Here is a 21,840-nt window from a genome sequence, read left to right as displayed (position 1 = left end):
GAGTGAAGTATCTCAGTCACTAAGGGACAGGTGCTGCATGGTGCCACTGTTGTAGAATGGGGCTGACATCAGGGTTGGAGTGAGACTGAGAAAAATTGGATAAATTATGTATACTGCATTGAAACGGATGAGGGAGAGAACTGTTTGAAAGCGATATATGATTGGGTAGGATGGTTACGATAAGAGTCCAGAGTGAAGGCTGCATAGTGGTTTCTCTTTTCTTAATGGGTACCCAGCCAGACTGCATTTCCCAGCCTCCCTTGTAGCCAATGTAGCCACAGGACTCGGGTTGAACCAATAACAGTGATGTCAGCCAACTTCAGGCCCCTCCCTCTCTCTCATCCCAGGTCCCCAGCCGGGTGGGACCTACAGAGTCTATGGTGGGGAGGGACTGCAGAATGCACAGTCGGGTCTCAAGTCATCATATATGTTGTTGTAAAGTGCTGTCGAGTTGTAGACGACATCATATATAGGCAACTTGAGTGAAACACGTGGACTTTAAGTGAGTAAGTAATAAACCATTTTGTGAAGTTGTTGGTAGGCAACCTGTTGCTGTGGAGTTAAGGCTTGCAATGATCTTGCAGGACACACCAGCACTGCCCACAGGGCTTCCACGGCTGACAGAAGCAGGTGGACTCGCCTTTCTTCGACAGAGTGATGAGTGGGTTTGAACTGCTTACCTTTTGAATGCGTGCTTAACCATAGCTTCGTTTTAGGTGCCTTGATGGGGTGCCTGACTCCTGTCAACCAAGGACTCTCCCTGGTCTGCAGCGACTCACATGTTGTTTGTAGGTGCCATCGAGTCAAGTACAACTAACTGATAGCAATCCTGTGAACAATAGAGCTGAACCCTGTCTGTGCCTTCCTTATCTCCCCAACACGTGAGGCCATTGCTGCAGACGGTGTATCAATCCATCTTGTTGAGGGCCTTCCTCCTCTTCGCTGATTCTCCACTTTTCCAAGCATGATGTCCCTTTCCAAGGAATAACCTCTGCCAGCAACATGTCCAAAATACAGCTCTCGGCTGCACTTGCTCCCTTACATACCGGGTGATTCTTTCAGCAGTCCATGGGCTATTCAGTGCTCGTTTCCAGCATCACAGCTCGAAGGCACTGATTCTTCTCCTGTGCTCACTCGTTATCCAGCTCTCAGACGCATAGCAGGTGCCTGGAAAGACTGTAGCTTGAATCGGGCACATGTTAATCTATAAACTGACCTTGCTCTTCAAGAATTTGGCGAGATCCCTGACAGCAGACTTTCCCAAAGCCATGTCTCCTGGTCTCTTGAGTGCTGGCACCAAGGGTGTTGATGGTGGATCCAGGTAAGATCGTTGGCAGTTGCAATCTTGTCTTCATTTATCATGGTGCTGCCTATTACCCAGTGGTGAAGACCATTGTTTTCTTGATGTTGAGATGTAATCCATATTGAAGGTTGTAGTCCTTGATCTTCTGCAGAAAGTGCCTCAAATTCTCCTCACTTTCAGCAAAGTTGTGTCATCTGCATAACGTAGGTTGTTGATGAGCCTTCCTCCAATCCTGATGCTACATTCCTCTTCATCAAGTCAACTCAGTGTTAAACTCAGAGTCCTAGCCGCTCTGAGCCTCAGTTTTTTCATCCATAAAATGGGGATAATGGAAAACCCCCTACCCCACTGGGAGGATGTCTGAGGACTGCCCCCCAGGAGGGGCTGGTCCAGCCTTTAGGGTGGTGCCAGCCTGAACATTTCTTCTCCCTCGATGCCTTGGCATTTCCAAGGAGGCAAAGCCTGTGTGTCTATGTCTCCAGAGGTCAGTAATAGAAACCCCATGGTGGTCAATGTGCTGGAGAGGCAGGATCAGCTGAGAGTAAGAGCAGGTCATTGTACTCAAACCCAAAACTAGTTGTCACCCAGTTGGAACTGACTCATAGATGACCCCCCCCAATTGTGTCTCTGAGGCTGTAGACTTGTCCTGTTGAGCTGCTGGTGGCTGTGGGTCACCAGAGAGGTGTGGTCTTTGGGTTAAAAGCCCAGATCCCTCCAGCCCACAGCACGGAGCGCCCTCCAGGGCACAGCAAGAGCTCCCTTGCTCATGACACAAGTTTCAGCAAATCATGCAGCACTTCACGCATGCTGTAATGTGGACCCCAGCCCCATTTCTGATTCGTCAGCTCAGCGGAGAGTGGCCAGTTCTCCCTCCTCAGCTCTTTGAGTTCCCCCCAGCCGGGACCCCTCCTCCCACATGAGGACCAGTGAAGACAAGCACAGGGTGTGCAGGGTGGGACGTGTCCAGGGGAAGCCAGGACATGCCTGGGCCTGACCTGATGCTTTGAAGCCCCTCTGGGTCTTGGGGTCCCAGCCTCTGCCCTCTGGCCCAGTGGGTGGGCAACTGTGCTCTCACAGTCCAGCCATCCTCACGGTGCCCTTGGCCCACACCCCAAGCCCTCCTTCGTTCTCCCCTCCCCCAAGGACCTGTCAGCTGAGTGCGGTTGAAACCCCACGGGCAGTCCTCTGTCCCACCCCATGGGCAGTCCTCTGTCCCACCCCACGGGAAGTCCTCTGTCCCACTGAGTGGCTATGGGAAGTGGTGTCTTTGGTTTGGGTCACTCAGGGGTACCCTGGTGGCATGGAGGTTAAAGTAGTCGACAGGTAACCGAAGGTGAGCAGTCCAAACCCACTGACCACAAGAAAGAGGGTGAGTGGGTCGTGGGCTGGCGTCCCCAGAGCGTCTCCGCCGTTTCCTCTGCTGTCCTGCAGGCCCTGGAAGCAGAGTAGCCTCGTGCCAACAGGGGTGCCTCTCCTCTCTTCCCTCCTCTTTAAGTTTTTGTAATTAGACATTAAACTGTGTTTGCTACAAAAAATAAAGAGGAAAAGCCTGGAATAAAAAATATAAAAATATTAAATTAATTCAAACACACAAAGCTGGCTGGAGATAGCTTCACCATCTGTAAAACAGGGACACTGGGTGAGCCACACTCCATGAGCTGAAGGGAAGCGTGTGCACGTGTGTCCAGGCGCCGCCTGCCACTCACTCAGAGTGCAGGACGGGGGTGGTGAGAGACAGGCAGCCATGGTCAGGAGGCGGCTCTGGCCTGCGAGGTCCCCTGACTCAGTACGGATGGGGCTCCTTCCATCATCTGCTGGGTCCAGCTGTGCTTGTCCACACCTTCTTACAGCCTGTAACTGATCTCTGTGGAACGTGGCACTGGGCTGACCTGCAGGGAAGAGACCTGCAGCAGGCCAAGCCTGCCCGGGGGTCAGCACCCCGAGCCTGCCCGGGGGGGTCTGTGCCCTAGACCCTGACCCGGGAGGTCTGTACCCCATTTCCTCCATCCAGGTCTGCCCTCACCCCAGCCCAGCCGAGCCCAACAGCAACACATTAACAGTATCAATATTCACAAAGGGCGGGGGAGGGGGGATGGGAAGCAGACACCCCCACTCAGCGTTGTGCGTGCAGGGCCTTCGTTTCCTGGCCTGTAGAGCAGAGCCCAGTGGTTAGGACCTGCATCTCCGAGTGAGGACGGAGGCACCAGCTGCCGAACAGGGGCGGCACAATGCTGCTGGTCTCCTGATCTTCCATGTCCACGTTGGAGCTTGGGCGCAGGAGCTTGGGGTGGGGATGGGCTTGAGCTTGTCGCATAGATGCTATGTGCCCTTGGGCAAGCCACCTGCCCTCTCTGGGCCCCAGGACTGAGCAGACAAGGAGAGAAGATGCTGGCAGGCAAGGTGATGGTAAGGGCTTTCACATGCCTGCTTCACCTGGGCACGGGCAGCAGGGGCAGCTGAGGCCCCCGGGAGGGTGTGGCCTGGAGGGCGTGGCCCGGAGCAACACTTCAGCAGGCTCCGCCCCCACAGGTAGCTCACACCTTCTGCTGTTTGGTCCATTCTGATCGCTGGGACCCTCCACTGTGTCTCCAAGGCTTAAAATCTTAAGAAGAAGAGACTGCCCATCTTTCTTAAAGTAGTTGGTGGATTGGAACCACTGATCTTTTCGTTAGCAGTCCAACATGTGACCCGTTGTGCCTCAGTCCCGTGGTCTGGAGCTTCTAGTCCTCCCATGGTGATGGGCATAGCTGCCCCCTCACACAGCCGTCCTTCCCTGTCCGTCACCTCCCCACACACGGACACCCTCTGCCCTTAGCACCTCACTGAGCTCTGATGTCAGTCCACGGCCTGCTGATTTATGAGGTGCACCTGGAAAGCCATTTACAGGCAGGCGTGTCTGGGAGCCTGTACTCAGGAGCATGTCCAGGGCAGCATCTATAAGCCACCGTGGCACCTGAGGACCCTCCTGGACAGACATGCATGAGCCGTGGCATTGCTGATGGAGGCACCTATGTGAGAAGAGTGAGGGACAAACTGGACACTGGCAGAGAGGTCCCTTCACTTCAGGAAACCCCCAAGAAGACCTCCAGAGGGCTCAGGGCAGGAACAGGGGGAAGGGGAGGCAGCCGCGGCTCCTGGGGGGAGGGAGTCCCATCCTCTTGGCCCCATTAGCTGTGCTCTGTTTATGGAAGGTGAAAACAGCGTCATTGAAACAGCAGATTATGGGAAGCCCCATTTGGATACTGAGGTATTTATGAGTGAGATGATACGGTGTCTGGGATTTGTTTAAAAACACACTCCAGATGTATGCGTGCATTACTGGAGCAATTAATGAGGAAGTAAAACCCCCCACAAAAACCAACCGAGTGTGTTTGGAGGGCTCTGGACTGAGCCCCTCAGGAGGGCTGGGGCAGGTGCAGAGCCCACAGCTGGGTGGGTGGGACTCGGTTTCTGAGCTGGACTGTCCGGTGTGCGTCCCAGGTCTGGTATGTGCCACTGGTCAAGCAGTTTGATCTTTTGGGCTGTGGGTCTCATGCCCACAGAGCCGCTGTGGGTGGGAGTCCAGTAGCTGGCCTCCTGGGAAGGAGAGTTGGGGTGAGGAGACTTCTCTCACGAGGGATGCTTCTCCGGATTCTCTCAGGACTGGAGGCTTTAGGTCCTAGAATCTTGGCACGTAGGACAGAGGGGCTTTAGGCTCCTGAAGGGAGGGAGTCTATCCTTTCCTGGAGCCAAGCTGAAGCTAAGGGCCTGGGCAGCCCTATCAGGGCCTGTGGGGACATAGTTCCTGGGGTGAAAGGCAGCAGGCACCACATAACGCACAGTTCCATGGGCAGGTGGGGCTTGACTGTCCTCCTAGGTCCCTGGAATCCCTTCTACAGTGTGCAGGCTGGTGACGGCAGAGGGGGCCCAGGAGACACTGCCTACCCTGCTGACTTCCCCAGCATGCAGGAGGCCCCTTGTCCTGGATGGGGGAATCCTGTGTCCAGGACTTGTCTGCATGGTTCCCAATCCTCCAAGGCAGCACAGGGCAGTGTCTGAGTACTAAAATTCTGGAGCTGCAGCCGGAGTGCAGCCCAGCTCTCCACTTACTTGTGTGACCATGGGTAACTCTTCACTTCCTCTGTGCCTCAGAATTTTCATCGGTGAAGGAAGTTATATGGAGGAGAGATAGAATGAATGGACATGGATTCATTGCCACTGAGTCTGAACTGGCATAGCTGGCCCACCAGTGGGTTTTCAGAGGCTATAAATCACAAGGGCGGAGACTGCCTATCTTCGTCTCATAGCAGCTTGTGGATTTGAACCGACAGATGGGCGTCACCTGTGGGTTAGAATCACAGCAGCTCTCTACACACTTGGCCACCGGAGCTCCTGACTCTGCAGTGTCACTATCATGGGTGCCTTTCAGCCAGAGCTGCTTCTGTGACAAGTTCAAGAGTTTGGCAGCCTACACCCTGAGCCAGGCTGTGCGTAGGTTCCTGAAATTCTAGTGTTTTTGTCAAACACCTAGTATGGTGCCTGTTGTGTCACGACCTTGTAGAAGTGTTTGTTGTCACCATCACCATCATTCCTGTTGTCAATACCATCATCATCCTCACCATATCATCAATCACCATCGTCATTGTGGACTGAATTGTTCCTCCCAAAATTTTGTCACATGAACCTGTGACTATCCTTCCAGTCAGGGGTGAGTTTTCAGAGCGGTCCTGATGGTGATGATGGCAAGGGTGATGAAACTTTGTCTCCCATACTTTGGGCATATTGTCAGGAGGTGTCAGTCTTTGGAGAGAGGCACCATGCTGGGGAAAACAGAGGGGGAAGCCCCTCAAGCAGATGAGCGAGGTTGAGCAGAGATAGTTAGGTGCTCAGGGCAGGGTGGTTTCGATCTGATGTTCACTGGGTCATTTTGAGCCCTAGTTCTCTCAATGGCACCTAACAAAAGCAACAGCGTCATAATGCCTCCTCCTGGGATGCCATCATATTCTCATCCATCCAGGCCATGTTTTTTGCAATCACTTGCTGTGCATCAGAGATCTAGACAATGACTAGGGATGATAGAAGGAGAGTTGGTGCCTTTGAAATGTGTTGTTGATATGGCAGCATAATATAACCAGACATGACATAACAGCACAATACAAAATATAACACAGCATAGTACAATAAAGCACAACACAGCATGCCATGTTTTCATATATAACATGCCCATGTCAACAACGTAAACACCTCTAACACGCACCACACTCACAGAGACGGCACAGTGCACGAAGCTTAGAGCGTGTGGGTTATTTGCATAAAACACCATGTTTTATGCAATGGGACATCATATGTAAACGCCACTGGGCAGCTTTGTGATGCTGGCATATACGGGGTGCCGACATGTCCAGCCTAGCGGGCCCCACGTGGTGGGATCTGCACTCTCACCATTGGCACTACCACCACAGCTGTTTACCATGGTCTCGTTTAAGTTGGTTAATTTTTAATCGTGTTGAGATTTCCATGTGAACAATTCAGGTAAATTATTTATTAAAGCCCAGGATAAACAGATCAGAACAATTACCAGCTGACGGTGTTACCTGTGACCAGGGCAGGTGCGGGCTGAGCTGTGTGGCTGGACACTCTCCAAGGCCTGGCCTCCTGGATGGACAGCAGTGTTGGGGGTATCTGTCCTGAACTCACTCTTTCTCCCTCACTAGTGACCACTAAGCCACCAAGTCCTGAAGCCCCCAGTCCTCTCCTGTCCCTCACGTCCACCTTTAACAGCATCCATGCTGTCCCTGTGAACTCACTGGCCCCTGGAGTCCACCCCCAACAGAGCCGGGCCTTTCCTATGAGCGGACTGACTCCAGCAGTCCTTCCTTTACTCAGAGAGCTCAAGCCTTTCTGTCCCTGGGGATCTGGCCGGCCTCTGCACACACACATGGCCTTGCCTCAGTCCTGTCCATGTTCTGTTTACAGCAGGCTGGTCAGTGCCGACTGGGAGCTGCCCGCCCCCACTGCGAGATGTTGGTGTTGGGGAGTGTGGTCAGTTGAGCAGGGCAGGGCAGCCACGGTGGTCTCCTGGGCCCGCTACCCTCTGTTTCTGCGCAGTGGAGAAAGGACCTCTTTGGGTCTGGATCCATCCAGAGCCTCACTGCCTTCTTCCTGGTCAGCTCCCCTGCTGGCAGGTCCAGATCCGACCTTCCTCTCCAGCCCAGATGACAGGCTGGGGTGGCACTTGCCATCCCAGAATCCCTCCCGCTCTCCCACCCCTCCTCTGTGGGGCGGAGCTTGAGCATGACCTCCCTGTGAAAATGAGCAGATTACAACCTCGGTCATCTGCGGAAATGAATCTTTGGGGATGTGGATGTTTCTACCTCATAACAGGACGGGAGCATTCAGTCTCATTTGAATGACTTGGGGATGAAGGCCAGCCCAGGTCCTTCCTTGGACTTTATTAATGAGCTGGTCTCCATGATGGGGACAGTCCACAGCCCTGAGGGGCCAGGAAGCAGGCAGGGGCGCACAGGCCAGCCCCTCATGCAGACCGGGGAGCCAGTTCGCAGTAAAACCTGTGCTCCCCACACCCTCGCTCCCCATCATCTGTGGAACCCACCACTCTGCCGCTCCGGACCTTTGTGTCAATAGGACGGTCCTGCCTGCTCAGAGGACCCTGGGAAGCAGAGGGAGGGCCAGAGCGGTCAGCCTCTGCGTGGAGGAAGGGCAGGTGTCCTGCCTGGCTCGGTGGTAGCCAGGGGAAGCTCCAGGGGACCTGAGCGCTGAGGAGGTGGTGAGAGTACCAGTAACAGAGGTGGGCACACTGCCTTCCAAACGTGTGCTGGATGCGGGCTCCAGGCCACCCTCAAGAAGGCAGGCGGAGGAACTGGTGGGCTCTCGGCTGTAGCTGGAGGCTCTGGGAGCTTCGGGGGTGCCTGTCCGCTGGTTCCTTCCAGAGGACATGCTGGTAGAGCAAGCATGTCCTGCTGCTGGCTTGAATTAGACTTTCGACTCCCTAATAAACATTGTCACAGCGAGAAAAGTATATGAATGAGGCAATGGAGATGAATGCTTAGGTCAAAGTGATTGATGGTATAAATGAATAAAAAATAAGAAAAGAACTTTTGGTCTCTTTGTGTTAAGAAACAAAAGAGTGAAGACACCTCAAGATGAGAGGAAATAGTGAGTCCAGAGCGGGGCAGGCCTCGCCTCCACCCCAGAGTCTGGGGGACTAATAGGGGTGGCTGCCTCCACTGACCAGTCTAGGGTGGGGTGGGCCTCATCACCCCAGAGACCGGGGGACTCATGGGGCCCAGCTGCCGCCACTGACCAGTCTCACAGAAATCTCAACATAAAGTCCTGGACAGAGTGAGAGGAGCATGTGTGCAAAACTCAAAACCTTAAAGCAGCCCGAGCCGTCTGGTGTCTCAGTGACCGTGGGAGCCGTGGGACCATAATCCTCAGACACCTTCAGACCTGGATCTGAGCCAATTTGTGAAGCTTCACCTTCAGCCAAACAACTGACCTGCAGGACAAGCAACACACCTGTGAGGGACCAGCCCGCAGCCAGGGCTCCAAAGTCCACACTTTCACCCATAGTGTCTGGTAACAGGAGAGGACAGACATGGCGACAGGCACATGGGATATGGACGTCACCCATGGAAGCATGGAAGCAACAGTGGGAGGTGAGAACCCCTGTCCCCACTAGAGGCCGGGGAAATGGCTGGGACAGACTCCTTAGGGTCCCAGTGGATGGATGCAGCCTGTCCTGACCTCTGGGCTGGCAGTGGCCTCTAACTGGAGTGATCACATTTTGTCCTGTAAGCCCCATTCTGTGGTGCTCTGTCCCTGCAGGCCCACAACACCCAGGTTTGTGCACCAACCACTCCACACCCCTCCCCGAGTCCACTCTGCCTCCACCCAGAGGGGTCACGAAGCAGAGGCAGCCTTTCTGACCTCGAGTCATGACAAGACGCCACCAGGCCCTTCCTTGACTCTGCTGGATGGGGTCGAACCACCTGGCATTTGGTTGGCACCCAAGCACATGCCATCTGCACCCCCGGGGCCTGAGAAGGCCTGGGGGCTCTGTGGAGCAAGCATTAAGATGCTAAGGGGAAAGTCAGTATCTTGAGGAAGGAGTCCCCGTCCTGAGGGCAGCTCTACTGTCCTGCAGGGGCATCGTTTAACGTCATTGATTATGAGACATTTTATCCCACTTAAAAGATATGGTTGGAAATGTTGCATTTGGGGAACATTCATTCAACTATGACTTCAAGGACCTTTCTCCCCAAACCATGGGGCCTGGGAAGGAATGGTTTGGACCTCGGCGTGGCACCTAGGCCTCTGCAGCCAGGTGGCCACAGCACTCTCAGCGAGGTGAGTGATTATAAAGAGCAGACATATGGTTTCAGGGCTTTGGAGAGGGGAGGGGGTCCAAATCAGGCTGTCGGCCCCGTCGATTCCCTCTGAGGCTCTGAAGGGGAATTGACTCCCTGTCCTCCAACCCCTGGGGTCCCTGGCTGTCCTCAGTATCCCCTTCTGCTCCTCAATGCCTCTGGCCACCCCCACAGGGCATCTGTCTCTAGGTGTGTGTGTGTGTGTGTGTGTGTGTGTGTGTCTGTCTGTCTGTCTGTCTGTCTGTCTATCTCCCCTTGTTGGACCCTGTTTATAAAATATCCTGCTAGGGGATTAGCATTCAGACCCATCTCACACTCCTGTTGTTTGATTCATCACCGATAACACAAGAATATAACTGATACCTCTCTGTTCCCTACAGCTGCTTCACCCCAAAGACCTACCACAAGGGGTGGTTTTAACAGAAACTGACTGTCTTCCGTTCAGGGCCCTCACTCACTGCCGCTGAGTGGGTTCCCTGATCTGTGAGCATCAGTGGAAGGAGACTGCTCACCTCTCTCCCAAGAAGCTGTTGGTGGATTTGAACCACCAGAGACAGAGATGACGTGCTGAGAGGATGTCACCAGAAAGCAGGGTGCTGGCTGGAGGGGAGGGGCTTTCCCTCTGTCCAGGGAAAGTCCTTGTGTCCTTTCAGCATGGAGCCCAGTGTCCGTTGGAGATTCCTGGGTGAAACGATGGCCCTTCTTGGTGGTCCTGAGCCCCTCCCCTTTCAGCGTCACCTCCTCTCCTTTCCCCTCTTGTGAAACACAAAGTGGTGCATGACACACCCACACCCCCCACACCCACACACCCCCACACCCTACACCCCACACCTCGACAAGCATGGAACATGCCATTGGGCTGTAGATGGAGTAAGCCTGTCACATGCACCCAACCCCTTTTATCTGATTGGCTGAGCACACCTTAGGTTGTTACATCATGTGTTATTGCCCAACCATGCAGACTCGTGGTCCACCAAAGATGACACATATTTTGGGGAGACACAATGCAGGACACCTCTATTTTCAACAAAGGTCATGGCCATACATACAGCGGCTGGGTTAGCAGGGTGCAGCTTCACCTAAGTGACCCTCCGGCAGAGTTGATGAAATGAGAACTGAGGCAGGGCAGGGCAGGTGGCCAGGGGGAGGGCAAGGCAGGGGGGAGGTGAGCGGGCTGCTAGCCAGCTGGGGGTGGCTGTCTGGGGGGCTGTCTGCCCCGCCTGGGATGGAGGATTTCATTAAAGCCCACACCTGGGGCAGGAGGGCTGGACGTTGGGAGGCAGTGCCCCTTCACCTGCATGTCACTGACTTTAAGTTAATAAAATCAGACCCAGCACAGTGGGCCTGGCTCTCCTGGTGGCTAGGAGGCCCTCATAAAAGGTTATTAAGTAGAGTAAATTACCCACAGGCCCTGGCTGAGGTGAGGGGTCTGCTCAGGGCCAGCGGCCAGTGGGTAGAGGGGGCCTAGGGTGCCTGCAACTAATTAACAATAGGGTACAGTGGGGGCTGGGCTGAGTAGGGACCCAACTTAAAGTAATACTAAATGTGAGAAGGGAGTAAACTCGGAGTTCCTTGAGGACCCCTGGAGGCTTTCACACATTTGGGACCAACACCCTGGGGAGAGTGTCTTTTCCTGGGACACAGAACATGCTGGCATGGCGGATGGTGGCCCATCCCACAGCCCTGAGCACTGTGCACTAATGCGCCCCAAGGGGCAGGGTGAGCAGGGACCCCACTTTCATCTTGTCTGACCCTGGGGCTTCTACAGCATGGACCTGAGGTCCCTAGGCCACAAACAGTGGATATTCCTGCTGACTAGATTAAAACAAAAGGTCTGGCGATTTTTGACCACTCAGCCTTTGAGCATTGCCTGGACACAGCCCTGCACTTCGGTGAGTTGACCACCTGGCAGTTGGGGACACAGCCCTGCACTCTGGCAAGCTCACCACTCAACAGCTGACCACACAGCAGCTGGGGACACAGCCCTGCACGCTAGTGAGCTGACCACCAGCAGCTGGGTGTGGTTTTGGCTTTGCTGTCCAGTTGACTGGGTCCCAGGTAACCTGCAGGTGTCCTAGCACAGCTATTCTCTGAGGGTGACTTTATTTTGTGGAAATGAGTGCATTTTCCCCTCCCCACTGCTGGTTGACAGGAAGCTGACAGCGCGTGTCAGGTTCCCTGCATCCACAATGGAGCCACGTGGTTTATTCCTCAGGTGGCAACACTCTATCCTGTCTCTCCGTGGGATCCCTGTTTCCACTCTGCCTGTCACTTCTTGCCTTCTGAGCTGTGTGCACAGCAGATGGGGCCCTGTCGCAGCCCTGTGCTGGCCCTGTGGTGTCCTGTGCCAGCCTGGTGGTGCCCTGATTCTGCCCTGTGGCACTCTGTGGCTGCCCTGTAGTGTCCTGTGCCAGCCCTGTTGTGGTCCTGTGTTGGTCCTGTGTCTGCCCCGTGGTGCCCTGTGGCTGCCCCCTGGTGCCCTGTGGCTGCCCCGTGGTGCCCTGTGGCTGCCCCCTGGTGCCCTGTGGTGCCCTCTGGCTGCCCCGTGTTCTCCTTTGACTGGCTGCTCCTCTTCTGCTTTGTTGACCTTCCACCAAACCTGACGCCCTTCTCCAGAGCCTTGCTCCCTCGGCCTCGCCAGCCTGGTTTCTAAGGAGCCTCTGGCTGGTCTTCCTTCTCTGTGGCGGTGTCCCACCATCTGGAGCTGGACTCGTCACTCTCCACCAGTTGCCAAGCTGTGATTCTCGTAGGAGACTTCCCATTTTTCCCACAGTGAACCACTGTGGATTTGAACCCTGATTTTTCAGGTAGCAGCCCAGTAACGTGTTCCTCATACACCAGGGCCCCTTTATGGCAGAATGTTGTTGAGTGTCATGGAGCTGAATACAGTTCATCGTTACCCCGTAAACAGTGGAGTCCTGTCCTGTACTGTGCCTTCACCATCATAGCTGACTCACTTGAGCCAGTTGTGGTAGTCACTTGACATTGACATTGGAGCATCAATCCATCTCATTGAGGGGCTCCTCTCTTTCACTGACCCTCCATCTTTCCAAGTACGATGTCCCTCTCTAAGGAATAGCCTCTCCTAGCAACACACCCAAAGTATGAAAAAAAGCGACACCATCTTTACCGACAAGGAGCATTTTGGCTGCACTTTCTCTAAGACCTGTATGTTTGTTCTCTTGGCTGTCCGTGGGATGTTTAGCACTCTTCTCCAACACCACAGCTCAAAGGCATCAGCAGCATTTTCAGGAGACAGAGTGGAATCTGTAACAGATGTTAAATAAAGGGCCGCGGGAAGATACAGGCCTTGCACCTCCATGTAGGCGTCTATGAAATGGGGACAAGTCCAGGTGCTCTGTGCCAGGATCCCAGGACCCAGCACAGACTAGAAACCCCCAAGCTAATGCTGTTCTTTGTGTCTTGCCCATGGGGGGGGGTCCCCTAGGCTCTGGTTTACAGGCTGCTGGGGGGCCCTTGGGGAGTGCATGGAGGTGCCAGGGAGAGAGACCACCCTGTGAGCCAGGCCTGGAGAGTCCCAGCAAGGCACTCACCACCTGGCCACCTTCCTGATGAATTAATCTGGGCTCTCAGCACAATTAAAGAGGTAATCAGGGTCAGCAGCGCCCTTCCACACAGTTCAGCACGAAATCCGAATGCAGGAGTCACACAAGTGGGTGTTGTCAATAAAATGGATTCTTGCCAATTGCACTAAACAAGGCTGTGGCGGCTGCGCGCGCGCTGGAGGCTCGCTCGGTGCGCGGCGGCGGAGGCGCTCGGCCTCGCCAGGCTTCCAAACGGATTCATTACCGGGGAGCTTGTAACACGTTTCAGGGAATTCATTAGGGAAAGAAAACAGTAAAATCCGAAGTTATTTGTAAAACCGACAGGGAAAACATGCCTCATTTCGTGGAAGGAAATGTGTCGATTGCAGACGGGGCTCCGAGCGGGAAGCCGGCAGGAGGGGCTGGCGGGGAGGCAGCGGAGCTGGGCCTGCAGGCCAGGCTCTATTGAGTCCCAGGCGCCGCCTGTCCTCCTCCACCCTGGCCAGTGCTGGGGACACTGCAGCGAGCAGGGGCATGGCCCTGTTCCCTTGAAGCCCCCAGGACAGGGTCTGAACACCACCCAGAGGGCTCCGCTGGGGTCGCAGCCTCACAGGCCTGAGAAGCTGACCAGAAAAGGTCCTGGTCATTTACACAGTCCCCATCGCGCTGCCCTCCGGGAAGCAGGTGGGTCTCTCTCTTGGAATACCTTTTGTTTTAGGTGGTTGATCAGTCACTGGCCCTCACAGCTGGCCCGCCACTGGATTTTCCACCTATCAGTTGCACAGGCTGTTGCCCGTCTTTCTTCTCAGAGCCACTGGGGATTCGAACCACCAGGGATGGGCCTTTGGGTTAAACAGCACAGCTCTACAGACTTGTTGATGGCAACTACAGTGCTTTCATCTGCGTTCCGGTGGAAGAAGGGTGGATAAACTCCCTTGCAAATAAACATCTCTGAAAACCCTCTGTCCAGTTGACTAGGTGTCAATTCTGACGGGACAGTGCCCAACAACATGGTCATTCTCAGGAGTTCTGGTGGCAAAATGGTCGAATGACCAAGAGGTCAGCAGTTCAATTCATCAGCCACTCTGCTGGACATGAAGGGGTAGAGGCTGGAATCCCGGTGGAGAGCCCTGAGTCAGATAAACTCACCGCAGCAGTGAGATTGCATTTTATGTAAATAAAGGGTGTGGTCAGGGCACCTGGGACCACAGAGTGCAGCCGGCTGTGTGCTGCTATGTGCAGGCGTTGTTTCCATGGACACCCTGTGCGTGGAAACACAGCGTGCTGCGACCAGAGAAACCCACCATTTCTACACCTTCCTGCGTGCGGGTGGAAGCTGTGGTTGTTGGGGCAGCTTGGTCAGCACCGCCCCTTAGGGCTGTCAGGCAGGAGCCTCAGTAATACACTCCTGAAGCCCATGGCTGCTAAATGCCAGTTTGCTGGTTGGAGCACCCACCCCCACCCGGTGGCTCTCCAGCGGAAAGGACATGCCCCCCCTGTGCCCACAGAGGTCACAGCCTGGAACCCTCAGGCAAGTTCCTCTCAGGCCCACAGAGACGTTCCGAGTCAGAACCACACCAACAGGTGCTTCTGGGGTGCTGTGGTTGGCTTTGAACCTTCAGCCCTTGGGTTAGTAGGTGGATGAAAATAGAGGGTTGAGCGAGTTTGTGGTCTCCACCCTGCTGCTCAGCCCGGCCATATTCATGCCACCTTTAACAGGATAGTTTGAGGATCCTTCATTGGTGGAGATTTGAGGGGCTTACTGGAGGGATGGAGAGGGTTTTTGACCCCAGGGGCAGAGAGAGGTCCCCATTGGAGGAAGCAGCAAGGCTCTGGAGGGCATGCTGCCTCCAACCCCACCAGCTGCCTCCAGCCCCACCAGCTGCCTCCACCCTCTCTCTGTGGGCCCCCCTGGAGTTGGGCTGGGGAGGTCAGGCAGGGAGGTGGTGGAAGAGGAAACCATATTTCAGAGAAGAGTCCTGTCTGTGTCTCCCACCAATGGATACCTCCAGGCCAGGGGGCCTTGGGCCATCTCTGCTCTAGACAAAGGGATGAGCCTTGTCAGTCACTGCTGTGAGGCCCTCTGTGCTTTGTCCAGGGAAGAGGCCACTCTCAGGCCCCCTCTCAGAGAGTGCCTTCTGACCTCAGCCTTCTGGGGTCACAGGGACTGACAAGGGGCCGCCCCTCCTTGAGTCATCCACTGCCCCCGCAGAGTCTTACTCCTAGGCTGGTTCAAGGCCCCCTCAGAGCCTGGGTGGGCTGAGGTAGTGTCCTGCCTTGGGAATGGTGAGATCGGGCTGCCCTTCCGCTCAGGGTGTGGAGGTCATTGAAGGCAGGGGGGTGGGGAAGCTGAGAGCCAGGGGTGGCTGAGGCCGTGTGGGGCTGGTCTGGGAGGAGCTCAGTCCTTTCTGTCTGGGAGGCATCAAACTTAGAGGTTTATGAGATGTGGGGGCCAGCGGCTGGAATGGATTCCAAGACTCCAAGACTCTCCTGAGAGGACAGAATGAATAGCAGGGAACCCATGCCTGGCTCTAGGCTGGTGGGATGTGTCTATCTATCCCCACACTCCTCCACCTGCTCCCACCTGCCTTACCTACATGGTGATCTCACTGGCCCTCACATGTCCTTGACTGCTCCTAGCCCCCTCTTCCTGCCCCATCTCCTTCTTCCTCCCCCACCTCCTCTACCTGCCCCACCTCCCTCTGCCTTCCCCCACCTCTCTCTACCACCCCTCTCTCGCCAGGCCAAAGCTTCTACAGACATGAGCTGCTGTGTCCTTTCTGTGGGTATGTTGGTCCCAGGACCACGGTCTTCAGCCCACAGACAGCCTGTCACCCGCCCCAGAGGAAGAGCAAGGTTCCACTGAGGATGTTGTTACTTCACAGCCCCATGTGGCTATTCTGTGGCCCTGGTGTACTCTGGGAGTTTGGGTACACATTAGTCTCCCCCCAGGACTCCTGTTCTGTCCTGGGACCCACCCTGGCTTTGCACAGGTCAGACCTGATGGGACACCCCACTTCCCCGGAGTTCACCCTGGTTTTGTTAGTCACTGCTGTTGGGGAGGGTGTGTCTCCCAGGCGACCACTACCTGCTGGGCTGACCTCTACTCTTTTCCTATGTTACAGCTGGGAACACTGAGTCTCAGGGCGGGCAGCCACCCCTCCTCAGCTCCCTTCCCAGCTTAGACACCCATCCTGTGCATTTGGAGGGGAGATTTTAATTAGCCAGTTTGTAATTACCTAACTGCATCCTACTTAATAACACTCAGGGGATTTTTCAATTTTTCGCCTTATTTAAAAATTTCATTGCTGCCGACCAGCACAGGAGCCCCCTTCTGTCGGCAGAGACCCCGCCTGGAGCAGGGAGGGGCAGGGTGGAGATGGCTGGCAGGTAGGGGCACAGCAGCCTGCCCTGCAGACCTCCCCCAGCCCATCTGGTCTGAGTTGAATCCTGTCTCTAAAAAGACATAGTGAAGTCCCAGCTCCAGGCCTGGTGGGTTTGGGAATGAAGTCTTTGAAGATGCTGTCAGTTGACACAGGGGGATGCTGGAGTAGGGCGTTCCTGATCCCAGCTTGAGTGTCCCCAGAAGGAAGGGAGACCTGGAGACAGTGGGAGACAGGCTCATGAAGACCGGCGTGCTGCATCTACAGGACAAGGATTACCAGGACTTGCCTGCCGCCCTGACCAGGGGACAAGCAGGCCAGGGACTCTCCCTCAGAGCTGACATGGATGCCACCCTCATCATGATTCCCAGCCCCCAGAGGCAAGCAGCTTTGGTTAAGTCCCTGCTGCATCACCACCTGGTCCTGCTCCTTGTGGGAAAGGCAAGCTTCTTGCCATCCCTTCCCCAAATATCTGCTGTCCTCCTGAGGACATTCTGGGGGGGGGGTCTCCTCATATGTCCTCCCCCTCCTGGAATCTTAGGAGAGAACACACACAGTCATCCATCCATCCATCCATCCATCCATCCATCCATCCATCCATCCATCGTTTTATTTCTTTTCCTTTCTTAATATTGTGCAAAAGTTGGAGACTGGAAAGGATCAGCTCCTTTTGAGAGGTGTTCAGGGAGCAGGAGGGGTCAGGGGTGGACGAGGGCAAGGCCACAGGTCTTGTGGGAGGGCTGCTGTCTGGGGGTGCTCGCCCCACATGCTGGCTTTCCAAGGCCTGGCACCTGAGGAATGATGGGGGCTCCACGTGAGCTGTTCTTGCTTAGTGTAACACCTTGGTGGGTCCCCAGGGGGCAACATTGAGCTGGTGCTGAGTGACGAGTCCTCACTTGGTGTCTGAGCCTCTGATTAGGGTGGCAGTGTGTCTGTACTGGCCACTCACTAATTCTGGGCAGCCCTTCTGTCCACCACAGCCTGCGTGGCCCAATCATTGTCCCTACTGGGGCCTTGCTATGGAGACATCTGGATGCGGGGGGTCCCCATTCTCCTTTTCCCCAAACATAAGTCAGGCAATGAGCTTGAGGCCAGCAGCAAGCCTGGGCCAGGGCAACCTATGCCACTACCCTGAGCGGCTCCTTACTTGGTGATCAAAACTGGCTTCTCCCAGTTGGGCCCGGAGTGGCCTGAGCTGGGCTCTGGCTGTCAGGGGCACCTGGCAAGAGGATCTCTCTGTCTTGTGGGCTCCTGGGACCAGCCTTGGCAGGGGCAGGATGGTGGTGCAGGGAAGCACCTGCTGCCCTGGAGACCTTGGAGCTGGACACAGTGACCATGCTTCCAGTCCCACCCAGCTGTTTGTCCTAAGCCCCGCTCGGACGTGTCGCCCTGCGGGTTAATAAGCACTCTCCCCACTTCCAAAAGGCTAATTAAATATTAATCAGCTTGGTGAGGTCAGCAGAAAGTGCTTGGCAGCAGCCGAGAAAATGACTTTAATTAATTCTCCTGCAGAGGCTGCTGCAGGGGGGTCCTTGTCCCCCTCCCCCCCAGCTGTCCTCCAGGTCCACCAGGGCCCCAGACCTCTGTCCTTCTACCTGACACTCTTCCAGGCTTTTGTTCTCAACACCCAGAAGCTCGGGTGTGGAGCCCTTTCCCTGCACCCCCCCCCAACCTCCCAATGAGAGCCCTCCTCCGCCCTGCTCGGAAACCCCTGTTCTTGTCCAGAGTATGCCTTCCCTGAGTCTGTCTTGTGCTGTCCCTACATGGATGGCCAGGTGTGTGTGGTCAGCTGAGGGAGCTTTCACCTATCCCAGGACTGGGTTTGTGGATCCAAGAGCGGACAGCCATACTCAAGAGTTGGGCTGTTGGTGACACCAGTCTTTATGATGTCCTGGCAGAGCTGGGGGTGGGGGGTGCAGACTGGACTCTGCTTCTGTGTTCACCATCTGGTCACCATCAGAGAAGGCTCTGCCCACCCACCAACACAGCCTGTGGCCCTGCACAGGCAGTGGGGTCTCCAAGCGTCCACAGTGGGTATGGATTTGATATCCAGGCTGTAAGGACATTGAAGGGTCACTATCCAAAGCTGCAACCTATCTACCCAGGGCACAGCATGGGCTGGATGGAGAGACAGGGCTGATCTCAGCTGGGGAGTAATGGGGAGAGGGCACTGGTGCTGGGCTTGCTGAAGGAGGGGGCCATATGGAATTGACCCTAAATGTGACCAGTGGGTCTGACCTGGTGTGGGGAGGTGGGGATTGGGTGCTTCTGCCAGGAGAACACAGAGTAATCAGTGTTGCCCCCGCCCCCCCCATCTTGGGCCCACCTCACAGGCAGTACAGTGGGAACCCCATGTCAGGGTCTCTACTGCGGTTCCGTGTTAATTTTTTATTTATTTGAGAGCGGGGCTGGAAGCGATTCCGAAGTGAGTCTAAAGTAATTAGGAGCTCCTGCTGATGGATTGCACGGGAGGGACGTGGGGATTATTTATTACCGAGTCACTTGCCGGAAAGGTTAGAGGCTGAGAAGTAATTATTTTTCCTTCCTCTCTCCCCCCACTTCTCTGTTGAAAGGGGGATATTTTGCAGGAGAGCAGAGTGCAGGGCTGGGACCATGGCCCCATTGCTGCCCTGCTCAGGGCGTTGAGGACCAAGAGTGGGGTCTGGTCTGGGGAGATGCAGGGCCATACCTCACAGCTCTCCTTTCTATTGTTCCTTTCCTAGCATACAGCTTCCAGGAGGGAGGACACTAACCCTGTGTCCAGCCCTGTGCAGGCTTGTAAGGTGTCTCAAGTCCTCTGGTGGAGGAGGCAGGTGCAGATACCAGCGGCAAGAGCAGCTTTGGCAGCCAGTGTGGCAAGTGCAAAGGCCCTGGGGTGAACAGACTGGAGGACTCTGGATTTAGGGCTGGGCAGTGAAGGGGTAGGAGCAAGGTCAATGGAAGGATCAACCACACAAGCCACAATAAGGAGCCTGGCTTTTGCTCTGTGTTTTTTGACATTCCTTTGCAGATCTGGAGGGCTTTAACAACGTACCATTGAACCTGCTGGGCCTGCCCTAGTCCCACCTGCCCTCACCTCGCATCCCTCCCTGCTCTTCCCAGCAGCTGCATCTCTCATCTCCAGGTGGCTGTCTGGTGCAGTGGTGGCTGGAGTGGACCCAGCAGTGGGCACAAAACAACCAGCCCTGCTGGTGCAGATGGAAGAGATCCGCTGCCTCCTGAAACGGAACTGTCTGTGATGGGGTCTGACTTCAGGCACAGCTTGATCCAGGGCTCACACGCCATTCCCCCAGAACTCATGTCTAGTTTCTGCTTTTCCTGAAATGTGCTTCTACCTCAGTCTACAAAACCTGCCCGAGAATATCCATGTCCACCCAAGATAAGGTGACTCCGTGGAGTTGATTTTGGCTTGTCATAAGCCCAAGTAAAAGCAGAAGTGTCTCTCGTGTGTGGGGTGAATCCAACCCCAAGTCAGCAGTTGGGCACTTAACCACTGCACCACTAGGGCCCCTTTGCTAAACAAGACAGACACAAATAGGTAAAGTGCCCGCATAGACTCACCCTCTTTGGCACAGATTGACTTGGCTCCCAAATCGACATTGCTTGCTTCTCGATGTCTTGGCAGTTGTGTGATGATGTCATTGTCCCTCGTGATGTGATTGTGAGGGGGTGAAGGTGGGCTGAGCACTTCCAATCAGGTCACAGCTGTGGTTGGACGGGAGCGTTTCCGTGGTGTGTGGCCTGCATCCCCTTTACCTTACATGAGATGGAAGGAGAGAGACAAGCAGAGATTGGATCATCGTGGGCCAGCAGTAAGGATGAGCTGAGTGCAATGTGTCCTCTCGACTCAGAGTCCCTGCACTGCAAAAGTCCTAGGACCAGAGGAGACTGATGCCAAGGACCTGCCAAGTCAGCAGGGAGAAAGCTTGCTCAGCAGCCGGCACTTGGGATTCAGCTTCTAGCCTCCTATATGGTAAAAGAAGATGTTCTTGCTTAACATTGTCGTGTAGCATTGAATCAGAATCGACTCATAGCTGACCTTCCATCGGCTGACCCCGTCAGTCTGTAAGTAGCATGGGAGGAGGTGCTCATCCTTATCCCACAGAGCAGCTGGTGGGTTCACATCATGTACCTCAGTGCTGACAGGGCAGCTCCTTACGAGGCCACCAACGCTCCCTTATTAAAGTCATTGCTTGTAGTATTTTTTAATACAGCAGTATTTGATATCTAAGATACTCTCATACAGAACAACGTGTGTGTGTGTGTGTGTGTTGCAAAAACCTTTATTGTTTCATTTGGTCCAAGGCTTGGGCGAAGGGCTTCTGGGGGATAAGATTCTACATCAGGGTGGGATAGAGAAGCTTGCTGCCGATGGCAGGGGGATGCAGAGGTCCCCCCTGCAGGTCCCCACAGGCCCCAGTTGTGCTTGAGGGTGAGATGCTCAAAGAGATACTCGCCCAGCCCAGCCTGGGGTCCGCCCAGGCTTCTAATGTTGGCCAGATGGTCACCCATCTTCTTTAGCAGTTTCACTTCTTCGTCCAGGAGGTGGTTCTCCAGAAAGTCACAGAGATGGGGGTCAGTGTGGGCAGAACCCATGGTGTGCAGATCCAGAAGGGCCTGGTTTAGGTTCTTCTCCAAGGCCAGCTCAGCTTGCATGGCATCCAGGGTTTCACCCCACTCATCCTGGGATGGTTTCTGGATATCTTGGAAGAGGACTCGCCCGCTGCGCTGGTTCTGCAGCTTCAAGAGCCACTCAGCACCCTCACACTTCTCCTTCACCAACTCACGGAAGTGTCCCACGTCTTTCAAGCCCACGTCATCACGGTCAAAATAAAAACTCAGAGAGAGGTGGGTGTAAGAGGCCCGCAGGTGCAGGTTGACCAGACGGTTGACGCCAGCTTCTGCTTTGGTGGAATAATTTTGACAGATCTGAGAGCTCATAGTTGGTTGAGGTTTTGGGACTAACAACAACAACAACAAAAAAGTGTTAGCTGGTTCCGAAAATAGGAGGTGGTTGAGATGGTCCCGAGGTTACGCCTGGAGATGAAATTGGAGGGAGGTTGGAAGGGGGGAGTCACCGGGTCTGTTCCGTCCAAACACTGTTGAAGCAAGAGACAGATCCATGGGTCTGCTGGGGAACTCAGAACAACTTTTAAGAAAGACAAACTATGTGGACACTGGACAGTAAGGGACAGTCATTCTTGAGAAACAGAACAGGTGATGTGAGTCTTCCTCTTGCT

General features: G+C 54.8%; 1 protein-coding gene across 1 annotated transcript in view; it reads right to left on the bottom strand.

The window, feature by feature from the left end:
- The window catches only part of LOC102851417 (ferritin light chain-like), a 31,514-nt gene extending 9,970 nt beyond the window's left edge, over positions 1–21,544 (bottom strand). Inside the window, exon 1 of the mRNA XM_006889730.1 lies at positions 21,016–21,544. Within this exon, the coding sequence (XP_006889792.1) occupies positions 21,016–21,541 (526 nt within the window). The 5' untranslated portion in view covers positions 21,542–21,544. The remainder of the gene's footprint in view (positions 1–21,015) is intronic.
- Between the last annotated feature and the right edge of the window lie 296 nt (positions 21,545–21,840).

The sequence above is a fragment of the Elephantulus edwardii genome, unplaced genomic scaffold (genome assembly GCF_000299155.1).
Source record: "Elephantulus edwardii isolate Elephantulus edwardi_28Jun2011 unplaced genomic scaffold, EleEdw1.0 scaffold00080, whole genome shotgun sequence".
Taxonomy (NCBI): Eukaryota; Metazoa; Chordata; class Mammalia; order Macroscelidea; family Macroscelididae; genus Elephantulus; species Elephantulus edwardii.
Note: the sequence above shows the minus strand (reverse complement) of the source record. Positions and strands in the feature narration are given on the sequence as shown.